Genomic DNA, 13,184 nt, shown 5'->3' with positions numbered 1-13,184 from the left:
GCTCCCCCACTGGGGCGGTGCGCTTGCAGGATGGGAAAAAAAGTCCTGCAAGCAGCATCTTTGTAGCGGTGCGGAAACGTTGTATACACCGCTCCCAAAACGCCCTGCCCATTGAAATGAATGGGCAGCACTGCCGAAGCGCTGCAACACGATTGCTATTAACCCTTACTTCGGCCGCTAGCAAGGGCCAAAAGCGCTCCGCTAGTGGCTGAAAAGCGCTGCTATAACAGCGGTAAAGCGTCGCTTTACCGCTAACGCCTGCACCGCCCCAGTGTAAAAGGGGTCTTAAAGATTAAAAATGTTAGGACCAGCAGGGAAAGCACAGAGATATTGAAATAGTTTTCTCTTAAAAAAAAAAAAAAGTAACATAATTGAATGTATATAAAATCTTACCATACTTGGAAGGGAGTGGATGGGAGATACTGCACTGATCTGGTTATCGGAGGTGCCAGTACTTTGGAAAAACAATATTAGAGATAAAAGATGTGTTAATCTTCCAGTAGATGGAAAGCAATCCTGTCACCTGTAAATCTGTGTTTTTAGAATAGCTTGAAATGCCACCTTTAGGCCTACAATACATTGGAGATTTGGTGTGATTATCAATTAAACAGGCCATACAACTAAAATTCATATTTAATTGGTGGCTGAATTCTGCGGTCATTGGCATCTACCTCCTCCTCATCGTGTTATACTGAGCCGGCCAATGATTGTGTGTTATCCTCATAGTCCCTGTCTGTACATGACTTGTAGTCAGTAGTTAAGCACTATGTGCAGTGGTTTTTCTTTTTACATACATATGGCTGAATGGAGTCACTATCGGAAGTAAGACCCCATACACACTGTTAGATTTTCTGCAGATTTTTGTCTTCAGATTTACCAAAACCATGTAGTCAAGGGCCTGCCTAATTGCATACAAATTGAAACTCTTAAGGTTTGATATCATATTATATGGTTTTGGTAAATCTAAAGGAAAAAATCTACAGAAAATTGTATAGTGTGTATCCAGCTTTACACTAGGAACAGGAAAAGATCTATCTCAGTCCCCCAAGGTGGGACACAAGTGAATTGTGACCCTACTTAAGTGTAAGATCATAACCCTAAGGTGAAAGTCCATCTGAAGGAGGTGCACATATTGCATGCAATTTTTTTGCACGAAGTGGTGAATAAACACTGCAAGTTGAACACTGGAGACTGAAACATTTTCGCATATAGTATTTGATGGCACGGGCATTTATTGGATCGATGGGACTATTTATGGACTATTGAGCATATTTTGGCACTATTTGGGTTCTGTTTTTATTTGGTTCCTTTATCATACTTTTTTCTGGATTTTGTTTTTCATTTATTGTCATTGTTATAAAATGATTACAACACATTGGGGGTTATTTACGAAAGGCAAATCCCCTTTACACTACAAGTGCACTTGGAAGTTCAGTCGCTATTGATCCGAAGGGGACGTGCAAGGAAAATAAAAAACAGCATTTTAGCTTGCACATGATTGGATGATAAAATCAGCAGAGCTTCCCCTCATTTCAGATCTACCCCTCAGATTTACAGCGACTGAACTTTCAAGTGCACTTGTAGTGCAAAGTGGATTTGCCTTTCGTAAATAACCCCCAGAGTGTAGTGCAAGACTAATAGCGTGCAAAAAAAAAAAAAATTATTGCGCTATCCTGTAACGAAAGCAGCTACATATGAATGTGACAAAATTCATGAATGGTAGTGAGTGAAAATGTAGCGCTAGTGAAAAAACAGTGCTAAAAACTGTGTAAATACATGAATAAACATATACATGAGTGATACAATCTAATCGTGAATAAGTCCCAATTGTAAAACAATAGAAAACAAAAAATAATAAATCCCAAGTGGGTCAATCCCAAGTGGGTCAATCCCAAGCGATGGCGGGTACACCACAAATGAAGGATTGTTCATGTAGGAAGCCAGGGGCACCATAAACGAAGGTTTCTTCATATAAGGAGCCAGGAACACCAGGGTTAGTATCGGTAACAGAGGACAACAATAGAAAAATGGGAGTGGGTACTCTTACCATAACCAATGGACCTGGATGTCAGCGACACCAGGTCAGACAGGCATGGGTAACCGAAACCTCGATATGGCAGGAACAGTTTGAAGGATCCTGAAGTATCCAACAGAGGGACAGGAGCAGTCAGCGATGTCCCTCTGTTGATGAGAGGGTGTGTGGTAGGCTGCGCCCTCTGTGGTCTCCATTTTTTCCCTGGTGACCAGTTGTTGATGCTCCTACTGCATAATCTCCCTTGCAACTGACGGTAGTATAGTATAGTATGATGGGAGTCACTACAGCCGGATAGGTGTTTCAGCTTAATATTGCAACAAAGGTAAGACATATGACAGATGGTGGAGCTTTTAAGGAGGGGGGTAAGATGAGGGCAGTGGAGGGAGGGGGTTGTATGCAGAGGGAAGAGCTACTATTTGATGCCATTTGGCAGGTAGGTGAGTGTGGTGGTCATGGTTGAGTTCCTGCACCTATTCTCTGAGAAAAAAAGCCCTGAATATAAGTTTTAGTGCTCTATTTTTGTAGGCAGATTTCTATAAAGTTTTCCACCCAGTGGATGTAGTTGCCAGGAAATGTCTTTCTTTGCATTAAACCTGAGGTTTAATATACTTTTATTTTGACTTTCCCAGTTCCTCTCTCTTCCGTCATCAACATGCTACTTAAATGTTTAAATAATACCTTTCCATTTCATTACATACCTTATTTTAGACCCAATAACATCATCACTGTGTGTCTGTACTTACCTAGGCCATGCAAGCAGATCATGGCTGGTAGGAGGGGCCAGTAGGGTGCTGTACATAGCTTCCTAAATACATCACAGCACACTGCCTTGTATTCCTCTCAAGAGCCCAAAGCCCTGATGCAAGCAATGGGCTTCGACTTGGGAAGAGTCAAAGATGAAAATGCCTTGATGGGTGGATTTTATTCTGGTGAAGTGGGCGCTTTAAGGCAGAGTGCATATGCAAGCCTGCGTGATTGAAAAAACTGAAATCTAGTGAATGAGAGAGAAGAGATGGGCCAGGGATAGTCAGGATGGGAGGGAAAGAGCTAGATGATACTGTGTCTATGCTGAGAAATAAAACATTTTTACAGTTGAAACTTGAAAAGAACAGAAGAGAAGTTTTGCCTTTAGATATATTTTAAAGTATTGGTTATGTACCACCCGGTGATAATTATTCACACTGCCTTAGGCCTCTTGCACAGGATACTCCTGTTTAAGCATCTACTTTTTCAGATTTTTTTTTTTTTGTATGTATTTTCGAGCACATGCGTTTGCACACATGCACGAAAACGTATTCTCGTATTTTTGTTCTGCACAATATGTAAAATGGGCACTTGCACACATTTAGCACGCAATCACTCACATTTTTGCGTAATTACACGTATTTGCATTCATTTACGTACATGAGGCATAAATTACTAACCAAAAATGCTGATTTTTCTATTTTTTTTTTTTCTTTTGAAGAATACACGGCGCTTGTTTACACGCCTGTGTGCATAGGCACATTACAATTAATGGGCTGTATTTTAGCTCAGTTAAAAAAAAAAGCTGTTCTGAGCTTTTTCAAGCTGCAGTGTGCAAGAGGCCTTAGGAAGTAAAGCAGGACCTGACAAAGCCTATGGACTTCCTGTCCACTCATTAAATAAGCACACTCTCTCTAATGTACCACGGCACCAGCATAAAAAGACACTTGGCATACTAAGGTCTCATTGCGGGTGTACAGGGCAATATTCTGTCTTTCTCCTGTGCCAAGGAAACCCAGGTGTGCAAGCTGCCTGTTGAATAGACCCGTAGGCAGGTGGCCAACTATATTGCATATTCAGTTAGCTACTTGGCTGCCCAGGTCAGCGGGAAGGGGTAATGTTTCTTGCTGCCATCCCTGATCATGTTCTGGGGTTTAGTTACCCTCCTGTGGTAATCTAAAAGCGAAGAGGTTCAGGTCCTGGAGGGTTAAGTGTGAGAGGGCTAAAAGGCTAGAGAAAGCAGAAACCTTGCAGAAGTTTGCTGGGACTTATGGTCCACCTTCAGAGTGCCGACCCATTGCGATCCCCACCACCATGGACACCTCTATGCAAGTTCTTCCTTTTCCCCTAGGACATCACCTTCACAGGTATGCTGGGACAGCCACACTGAGGCTGGGTTCACACTTATGCAAATTGAATGAGGTTTCCTCGCATCCAATACACGTGATAGGAGAGTGTGACCGTCTCTCAATGGAGCCGGTTCACACATCTCTGGGGCGGCCGCGGAGCGCACAGCAGAAGGGTCCTGTGTGTCTTTGACTTCGTTTCGGGTCTGAATTCAGGCAAAAAATCAGACCTAATTTGGACGTGAAACAGTGAATGAGGACGCACCGGACCCCCTGCTGCAAGCCGCGCCACACATTGTGTAAACCCAGCCTTAGGTGTAGTTAGGAGAAGGACATTTATTCATGTTATACATGTTCTGCTAAATACTCAGTAAAAGTTGTTCAACTGCTTTGAGCCTGGTCTTAAGTTATTCAAGGGGTTCATGTCAAGTCTTGGTGTATTATTAAAGAACACGGGTCTGTAAAAGTACTATGGGGTATGTGTAACACCACTACAAAAAGGGCTAACTTGCAAGACGGGGAGGTAGTGGCCATGGGTAACCGAGGAGAAGAACAGCAACCTGTCCTTTGGCCTGGTACCTGGTTAGGTGACAGGCGATGGTGGGGGGGGGGGGTTGGTGCTCTGACTCCCTCCCTAGCGGTCCATCTCCTCTGGTCACCGGGAGAAGACTAGTATTATGGAGATACAAGGCCTGATCACTAGGTATAGGAAGGATTTAACTTAGGATATGTATGAGACCAGCGCTATAGGTATCATTCTGTTACTGGGAGTGAGGTTTAGGAGGTAGGCTGGACTGATGAAGTGGGCAATGGCTCTGCATGTCCCTCCGAATGCAACACATATATCAGTACAAGTGTGTAGTTATCTGGGACAAAACATCTTATGGAAGAACTCTGTTTATTACTGCTACACACAAGTGGCTCATCTCTGAGTCGGGACTGACTTAATGTTTGATTCTTCACATGACCGCAATCTTCACCTGGTCCCAGGCATTGGTGAGCACACCTTTGGGCAAGGTGTTACCCCCACGAGTATTGGTGCAGTAAAGCTGGATACACATTATCCAATTTTTGTTGTTCAATTTCCTTTACATTTACTTTCAACTATGTAATGCAAGGCCCTAGTAAATAAATAAATGTAGCGCTATGTGTAAAATTATAAATATAAAGTGCAAATCTCTAAAATAAATAAATCCTACATATAAATGAATAGTCCATAAAATGAAAAAAAGAAGAAATAAAATGTAAAAGTGTTTAGGTTTCATCCCATATTACAGTGGAACCTCGAATTGCGAGTAACACGGTTTACGAGCGTTTCGCAATACAAGCTTTCTTTAAAAAATCCTGACTCAGTTTGCGAGCGTTGTCTCGCAAGACGAGCAGGATTCAAGCCCCTGGGGTGTGCAGTACCTCATGTGGCCAGAGGTGCAGGGGTGCCGGTGACGCTCGGAGACACTCAATTCTCGAGTGTCTCTGAGTGGTCTTCAAGCGTTTCCGAGTGTCTCCGGCACCCCCCCCCCCCCCCCCCCCAACACCTCTGGCCACATGCGAAACTGCATACACTAGCAGTGACACTGGAACAAATTATCTGAACTTCCATTGATTCCTATGGGGAAACTCGCTTTGATACACGAGTGCTTTGGATTACAAGCATTCTTCTGGAACGGATTATGCTCGTAAACCAAGATATTACTGCATATGGTTTTGGTAAATCTAAAGGGAAGTTGTACAAGAAAATTGTATAGTGTGTAGCAAGCTTAAGACCTGGCCCAAAGACCGGCAGTACCTGTGGTTTTAAGAAGGTACATGGCAGTATTCACATAAATCTGTGTAGTGTATGAAGGTATTCTCCAAATGCAGAAACTCTGTGTTTGAAGAATACATCCATACACTATACCCTGGTTTACATGAGTACCGGTGTTTACCCCATACAGACATTCATGTCTATAGGCACCTGGGTTCTGGGGCACAGTAAACAGATAGCATTTTATGATGCATGTACCTGTTTACACAAGGGCTTAAAGACCATTTTTTGGTGAATGAAATCAATGAAACTTATACTGAGAAATAAGTGGGCTGAGCTTCCTCTTCAATATTGTGTTGCTGTGTAGGAACAAGAATGCAGGAAAAAAGTCAAAATCATCTATAGTTGTTTTAGAACAGTGAATTGAAGACAGGAGGTCAGCATGAAAAGGGTCAGTTGCAGGGGCATTGCTAGGTCTGCAAAAGATCTGGGGCTAGAGCCCATAGCAGCGGCCACCAAGCTTTTTGCATGCCCATGCGGGGGTGGGGGGGAGACCGGTGGTAAGCAATTTTTCATGGGCGATGGCTGGTGTTGGCGCTTCAATCATCATGGCATAATGGTTGATATGGTGTCAGGGTGATTGAAGTGCATTATTTCTATTGTTACATTCTAATATATAATAAAGTGGTTCAGAATCAGTGGGAGCCCTGGGTGTGTCACTTGCCACCGTCGCCTGTCACCAGATGGGGATTGTCACTAGCCATGTTGCCTGCCACCAGATGTGGATTGTCACTTGCCACTTTCACCTGGCACCATTTGCAGATTGCCACTTGCCACGTCTCCTGGCACCATTTGCAGATTGTCACTTGCCAGGTCTCCTGGCACTATTTGCAGATTGTCACTTGCCACGTCACCGGCCACCAGATGTGGGTTATCACTTTCCACCATTTGTAGACTGTCACTTGCCATGCCAGCCAGTGCCACCAAATGTGCATTGATGCTGCATTGGTGGCAGGCTGACAGCATTGGTCCATTTAGTGAGGGCAGGAGAGCGGTGATGTGGGGCGGGCAGTGAGAGATGTCATCTCACTGCCCCCTCCCCCACATTGAAGCAAGGGGGTCTGGCTGCAAAGTGGAGCTCCACGATGGCAGGAAGCACGTGACCTCCACTCCACCGTGCTGTGAGGATGGAAGAGCGCTGATGTGTAGCAGGCAGTGAGAGATGTCACCTCTATGCTGCTCGTCGCACCTCGCTCCCAATTTGAAGGGGCCTGGCTGTGAAGAGCGCTGATGTGGAGCGGACGGAGAGAGATGTAATTTCTGCTTGTCCACCCGCTCGCTTCTCTCCACTCCTCCGCTTCTCTCATGCAGCCAGCCCACCCGCCGCAGCACCCGCAACCTGCTGGTTAGGCAGGGACCCTGTAGCAAGAGACTTGGGGCTATGGGCCTCAGATTCGGGGCTATAGCCCCAATAGCCACCCCCTAGCAATGCCCCTGGTCAGTTGTATATGGATCCTGCAAAAGACCCCAACCTGTATTGCAAGCAATGGCAGTTCGGACGTGGCAACGGCTGTGAAGATCTGATGGACAACTAGAAAAAGATATATATGCAAACGAGAGGATCCGGACAGCCGCACTCCAGAAAGTAATAATCCAAATTTCTTTATTTTAAAATCAAGAACACATCAGATACAGGACATCATGGACAGAGTGTACAGATCATAGGCTAACGTGTTTCACACTTATCCAAGTGCTTACTCATGCACGGATCCTCTCGTTTGCATATAGTCTCTACCAGGGCTGGACTGGGACAAAAATGTGGCCCTGGACTTCATCCAGACCGGCCCAGGGCACAACACATCAGGGCACGGTACATCAGGCCACATCAGGGTACAGAGCCCAGCACATCAGGGCACAAGGCACATCAGGGCACAACACATCAGGGCACAAGGCACATCAGGGCACAGCACATCAGGGTACAGGGCACAGCACATCAGGGTAGAGAGCCCAGTACATCAGCGTACAGTGCACAACATATCAGGGTACAGTGCCCAGTACATCAGCGTACAGGGCACAACATATCAGGGTACAGTGCCCAGTACATCAGCGTACAGGGCACAACATATCAGGGTACAGTGCCCAGCACATCAGCGTACAGGGCACAACATATCAGGGTACAGTGCCCAGCACATCAGCGTACAGGGCACAACATATCAGGGTACAGTGCCCAGTACATCAGCGTACAGGGCACAACATATCAGGGTACAGTGCACAGCACATCAGGGTACAGAGCCCAGCACATCAGCTAATAGGGCACAACACATCAGGGCACAGTACATCAGGGTATAGCACATCAGGACACAGCACATCAGGGCACAGAACATCAGAGCACACGACATTGAGGCACAGCACACCGGGGCTTAGGACATCAGGGCAAAGCACATCGGGGCACAAGGCACATCAGGGCATAGGACATCGGGACACAGCACATCAGGGCACATAACACATCAGGGCGCATCAGGGCACATAGCACATCAGGGCACGTGGCACATCAGGGCACCGGGCACATAGCACATCAGGGCACATGGCACATCAGGGCACGGGGCACATCAGGGCACGGGGCACATCAGGGCACGGGGCACATCAGGGCACATAGCACATCATGGCACATCAGGGCACATGGCACATCAGGACACAGGGCACATCAGGCCACATGGCACATCAGGGCACATTATGGCACATCAGGGCATGGGGCACATCAGGGCACATTATGGCACATCAGGGCACATGATGGGGCACATGGCACATTATGGTGCACATCGCACATCAGGGCATGGGGCACATCAGGCCACATGGTACATCAGGGCACATAGCACATCAGGGCACGGGGCACATGGCACATCAGGGCACATGATGGGGCACATTATGGGGCACATGGCACATCAGGCCACATGGCACATTAGGGCACGGGGCACATGGCACATCAGGGCACATTATGGCACATCAGGGCACATGATGGGGCACATTATGGGGCACATCAGGCTACATGGCACATTAGGGCACGTGGCACATCGGGGCACATCAGGGCATGGGGCACATCAGGGCTCGGGGCACATAGCACATCAGGGCACATGATGGGGCACATAGCACATCGGGGCACATAGCACATCGGGGCACATGATGGGGCACATAGCACATCGGGGCACATGATGGGGAACATGATGGGGCACATAGCACATCGGGGCACATGATGGGGCACATAGCACATCAGGGCACATGATGGGGAACATAGCACATCGGGGCACATGATGGGGCACATGATGGGGTGATGGGGCACATAGCACATCGGGACACATGATGGGGCACATAGCGGGGCACATGATGGGGCACATAGCGGGGCACATGATGGGGCACATAGCGGGGCACATAGCACATCATCAGGGCACATTGTGGGGTCTTACTAGCCAGCATGCAGAGTAGCGCAGGGAGCTTCTGTAGTAATAAGTTCTCTCTCGTGTCATCACGCTGTTCTCCGGCGGCCCCGCCCCCTCCTCCCTTCTTGTCTATACCAGATGATCCTACAAGCCAATTGGTATAGACGAGAAGAGAGGAGGGGGCGGGGCCGCCGGAGAACAGCGTGATGACACGAGAGAGAACTTATTACTACAGAAGCTCCCTGCGCTACTCTGCATGCTGGCTAATCTCGATCTACCTGTCAGGCGTCAGCTGTTGGCGGTTGACGGGTAGATCGCCGCGCACCGCAGATGCGCCTGAAAGTGAAAGCGGCCCAGACTGAGCCATCGGCCCACCGGGAATCTCCCGGTAGTCCCGATGGCCAGTCCATCCCTGGTCTCTACTAGCATGAGCCAGCACCTGGAACCTCTCATCTCTGGAAAGTAAGATCAGCTTCATACCTGGTGAGATCTAAACTAGGGCGGGGATAACTTTTGTATAGAAAAAGATGTAGATCATGCAGAGGCCTCACCTTTCTCGAAGAAGAACCGTACCATGTTCCCTACCCCCTGCTGCAGTGACGAGGTATAGAGATTTATCAGTACACCACACCAAGATCTGGGCTCTAGTGGCAGCTGGAGGTTCTTTACTGCAAGCATCGTGTTCTAAGTAATAAAGACTACCTATATGCCGTCCTTCTGGGAGGGCAACAACAGCCAAAGGAAAACCTGGGAAACAAGAATTTTCCATATTAGTCTACAAGTAAATCAGTTAAAGAAACCACATGCTGCAAATGACTTTAAAATCATAAGCATAAGTCTTACCAGAGTACTTCATGTCCCATACTGCAAGGGTTTCATTTTCAAGTGCAAGGGTTAGGTATGAGGTACAAGAGCTGACTGCTGAGAATTTAATGGGAGCAGAACACGGCCACACGATATCAGCTTTTGGGTCAACATCTAAAAGGCAAAAGGTAATTGTTAGTAAATATGACTGTTAACTTAGTAGCATTATAGGCAAAACTTTTTATTCTATTTTGCAAATTAGTAAGAGAAGGTTATAACCCCTGTAAGGTTTATTTCTGTCATCTGTGTCCCATTGGGGAGATTTCCCTTCACTTCCTGTCCCATAGCCAAAGCAGGAATTGAGAGGAAATCCCTACAAATAAAAGGAATCCTTTGGGGCCCTCCAGCTTGTGGATAATAGCTCTCACCGTGGTTCGCTGGAGTCCCTTTCCAGACTGTTCTAATCTGTTCTTGAATTTTTTTTTGGATTGCATCATGATGTGTTGCTTTTTGAGATCTTTTAGCATGCTTCTCTTTGTCAGACAGGTTCTATTTAAGTGATTTCTTGATTCAACAGATCTGGTGGTAATCAAGCCTGGGTATGGCAAGGGAAATTTAACTCCGCTTTCCAAAAAATGTGGTTAATCACGGTTCATTCATGATTTCGCAAGAGAGGGGGGCCATTACTTTTTCCCATAGGGCCAGGTGGGTTTGGACCGCTTTTTTCCCTTTTTTTCATCATTTGAAAACTGCATTTTGTATTTACTCAGGTTATCTGTGCAGGACGGAGGCCCTGGGGGCCCGCAGGGAAGATGCCAGTTGCCGTGATGGCGGAAAATCTGGTGTGCTATCAGAGGCTTCTAGAACAGTGTGAGGAACAGGAGCTGGAGGCTCCTGGAGGTGTGGCTACTCGCAACGTCTACAGCCAGCTGCTGGTTCTGTATCTTTTACACGGGTATATGTCTAAAAGTCTATATTGCTGACCTTAATTTGGTTTGGCCAGTGCTTTTTGACCACCAGTTTGGGTTACCAAACAAAATCATTTTTTGTTTATATTGATTCATTGATGTACTGATATAAACACATTTGGCTTAAAAATGTATTGTATGCAATATATACTTGTTCTACTATTTGTACAATAATAAACCTTTGTGCCTTTTTATCTATTTTTGACCCTCTATACTTTATTTCTGCCATTAAAAGTCCAAGGGGGCATCCCCCAATGCACTTTGGTGCATGCTCTCTCTATGATGCTATTTAGGATGTTGGCAGTATAAACACACCATTCAATTCCCTAAAAACCTCCTTTGCTCAGGTTATCTTTGTGTAATATTAAAATGTATTTGATCTAAATCGTTTACAGTGCATCCGTAAAGTAAACCAAAAAAGTGCATGTGAACACACACACAAAAGTGCACTAGAGTGTGTCACATGGTCCCCTTCTGAGGAGGAAGGACCCTTCCTTGCCCCACCCCACAGGGCACAAGACTCCAGAGGGAGGCAAGGCACACTCCGGTCCACATAGTCAAAAGGCATGGTGGAGCCCGCTCTCCGTGATCAGCCGAAGCCAACCAATGAGTACTGGGTGGGTGACTCTCCCCAAGAGAGACGCCAAAGGTAGAGGAGGAAGGAACCTGATGTCCACACATACTCCCCTTAGAATTCAGGGTAGGCCTGAAGACCCACACCCTACAGTCCTGAATGAAAAGGTCACACACAAAAAAGTGAAGTGACAGACGCCTGGAGACAAATAACAAAAATTGCCCCAGTCTCAACAAAAAGGCCTAGACCATGAGGCAGAAAAAAGCTTTGGTGTTGTGGCCAAGTCCCCTTTCTCATCATGGGGTCCCACACCCAAGATATACCTGAAACACTCCAAGGATACCACTCCCAAGGAGCCCTTAACATTGCAGGTTCTCTGCCTTCCCAGCCCCTGGCCAGACCAGGTAGCACTGCTCAAATCAGGAGGCATTGGGCCCCTTGGAATCCCCCAGACTAGGGAAGTACTGCCAATCCACACCTTTCTTGGTGCATGCCAAGTTCGGGTTCCTTACAATGAAGATTCCCCGAGATCCCCAACATACCAGCAGGGATACCATACAGCCAGTCATCCCAGCCAAAAGGCCAGAATGATGGCAAAGCACCTCTACTGGACACTGATAAGAACAGATACTATGTTTGCTCTTAGCCAAAAGGCAGAGAAGCGATGATGTTGTTCATCAACATGCTAATACCATTCCTATATAAAACCTCACAAACCTTTTTTCAAGCCCAGTGATGTCATTACTTTGTATTTTTTTATGCAATGCAGCAGATCATAGCTGGTGGAAGGGAGTGTCAGGCTCCAATACATAGATTCCGGATAACATCACAGCACCCTGCCTCAGTACTCCTCTCAATAGCCCCCAGCCCTTAGGAAAGCAGTGGGCTATCTCTTCAGAGGAATTAATAAAATGCCTTGATGGGTAGATGTCAGTCTGGAAGAGTTGGCATTCCTAGGTAGGCTGCATTTGCATGAAGACCGGCCTGGTTACTACCCATGTTTAATGCTGAGCCTCCATGTTGAAAAAAAACTAAATCTAATGAATGAAAAGTTCGGTCTAGCTGATACTGGACATCCTACAGGCAGGCTCTGTCTGTCTTGCTGCAGCTTCTAATGCACACTATGAGAAGCTTACAGTGGACAGTGAAATCTGAGTTAGCAATTTTAGTACAGAAGAAGAGCCTTCAAAACTGTGCAAGACTGAAGTTCCGTTTTTAACAAAGGCAGAGGGCGCTGTAGCCCACTGTTACACAGAAGGGCTTTAAACTGGTGGAACAAGGGGACAAAGATAAGTGGCATTGGATGACCAAACCCCAACCCCTTCCACTAAACTGATTTTGGCAGTGTTGGTCTTGAAAAGCAGCGATCCCAACATGCTAGGAGACCATTTTATCTTCAGCCTGTCTTCTATGATGGAAAGTGTGCCATGGGCAGGCAAATAGCCTACGAAAATATTGCTGCTGAAAGAAGCACATCTTTAACTGTATCTTCCTACAGAAAATTTACAAAAAAAAAAAAAAAAGAGAAAAGAAAT

General features: G+C 46.3%; 1 protein-coding gene and 1 pseudogene across 1 annotated transcript in view; both read right to left on the bottom strand.

The window, feature by feature from the left end:
- Nucleotides 1-13,184, bottom strand: part of WDR93 (WD repeat domain 93) — a 134,632-nt gene that overhangs the window by 23,701 nt on the left and 97,747 nt on the right. Inside the window, exons 11-13 of the mRNA XM_073618461.1 lie at nt 10,147-10,281; nt 9,855-10,050; nt 394-454 (exon numbers count right to left, since the gene is read on the bottom strand). Of these exons, the coding sequence (XP_073474562.1) occupies nt 394-454; nt 9,855-10,050; nt 10,147-10,281 (392 nt within the window). The remainder of the gene's footprint in view (nt 1-393; nt 455-9,854; nt 10,051-10,146; nt 10,282-13,184) is intronic.
- On the bottom strand, nt 12,148-12,315 carry LOC141135992 (U2 spliceosomal RNA; annotated as a pseudogene).

The sequence above is a fragment of the Aquarana catesbeiana genome, linkage group LG03 (assembly GCF_042186555.1).
Source record: "Aquarana catesbeiana isolate 2022-GZ linkage group LG03, ASM4218655v1, whole genome shotgun sequence".
In the NCBI taxonomy this organism is placed as follows: Eukaryota; Metazoa; Chordata; class Amphibia; order Anura; family Ranidae; genus Aquarana; species Aquarana catesbeiana.
This window is presented reverse-complemented; position numbering and strand designations above follow the sequence as displayed.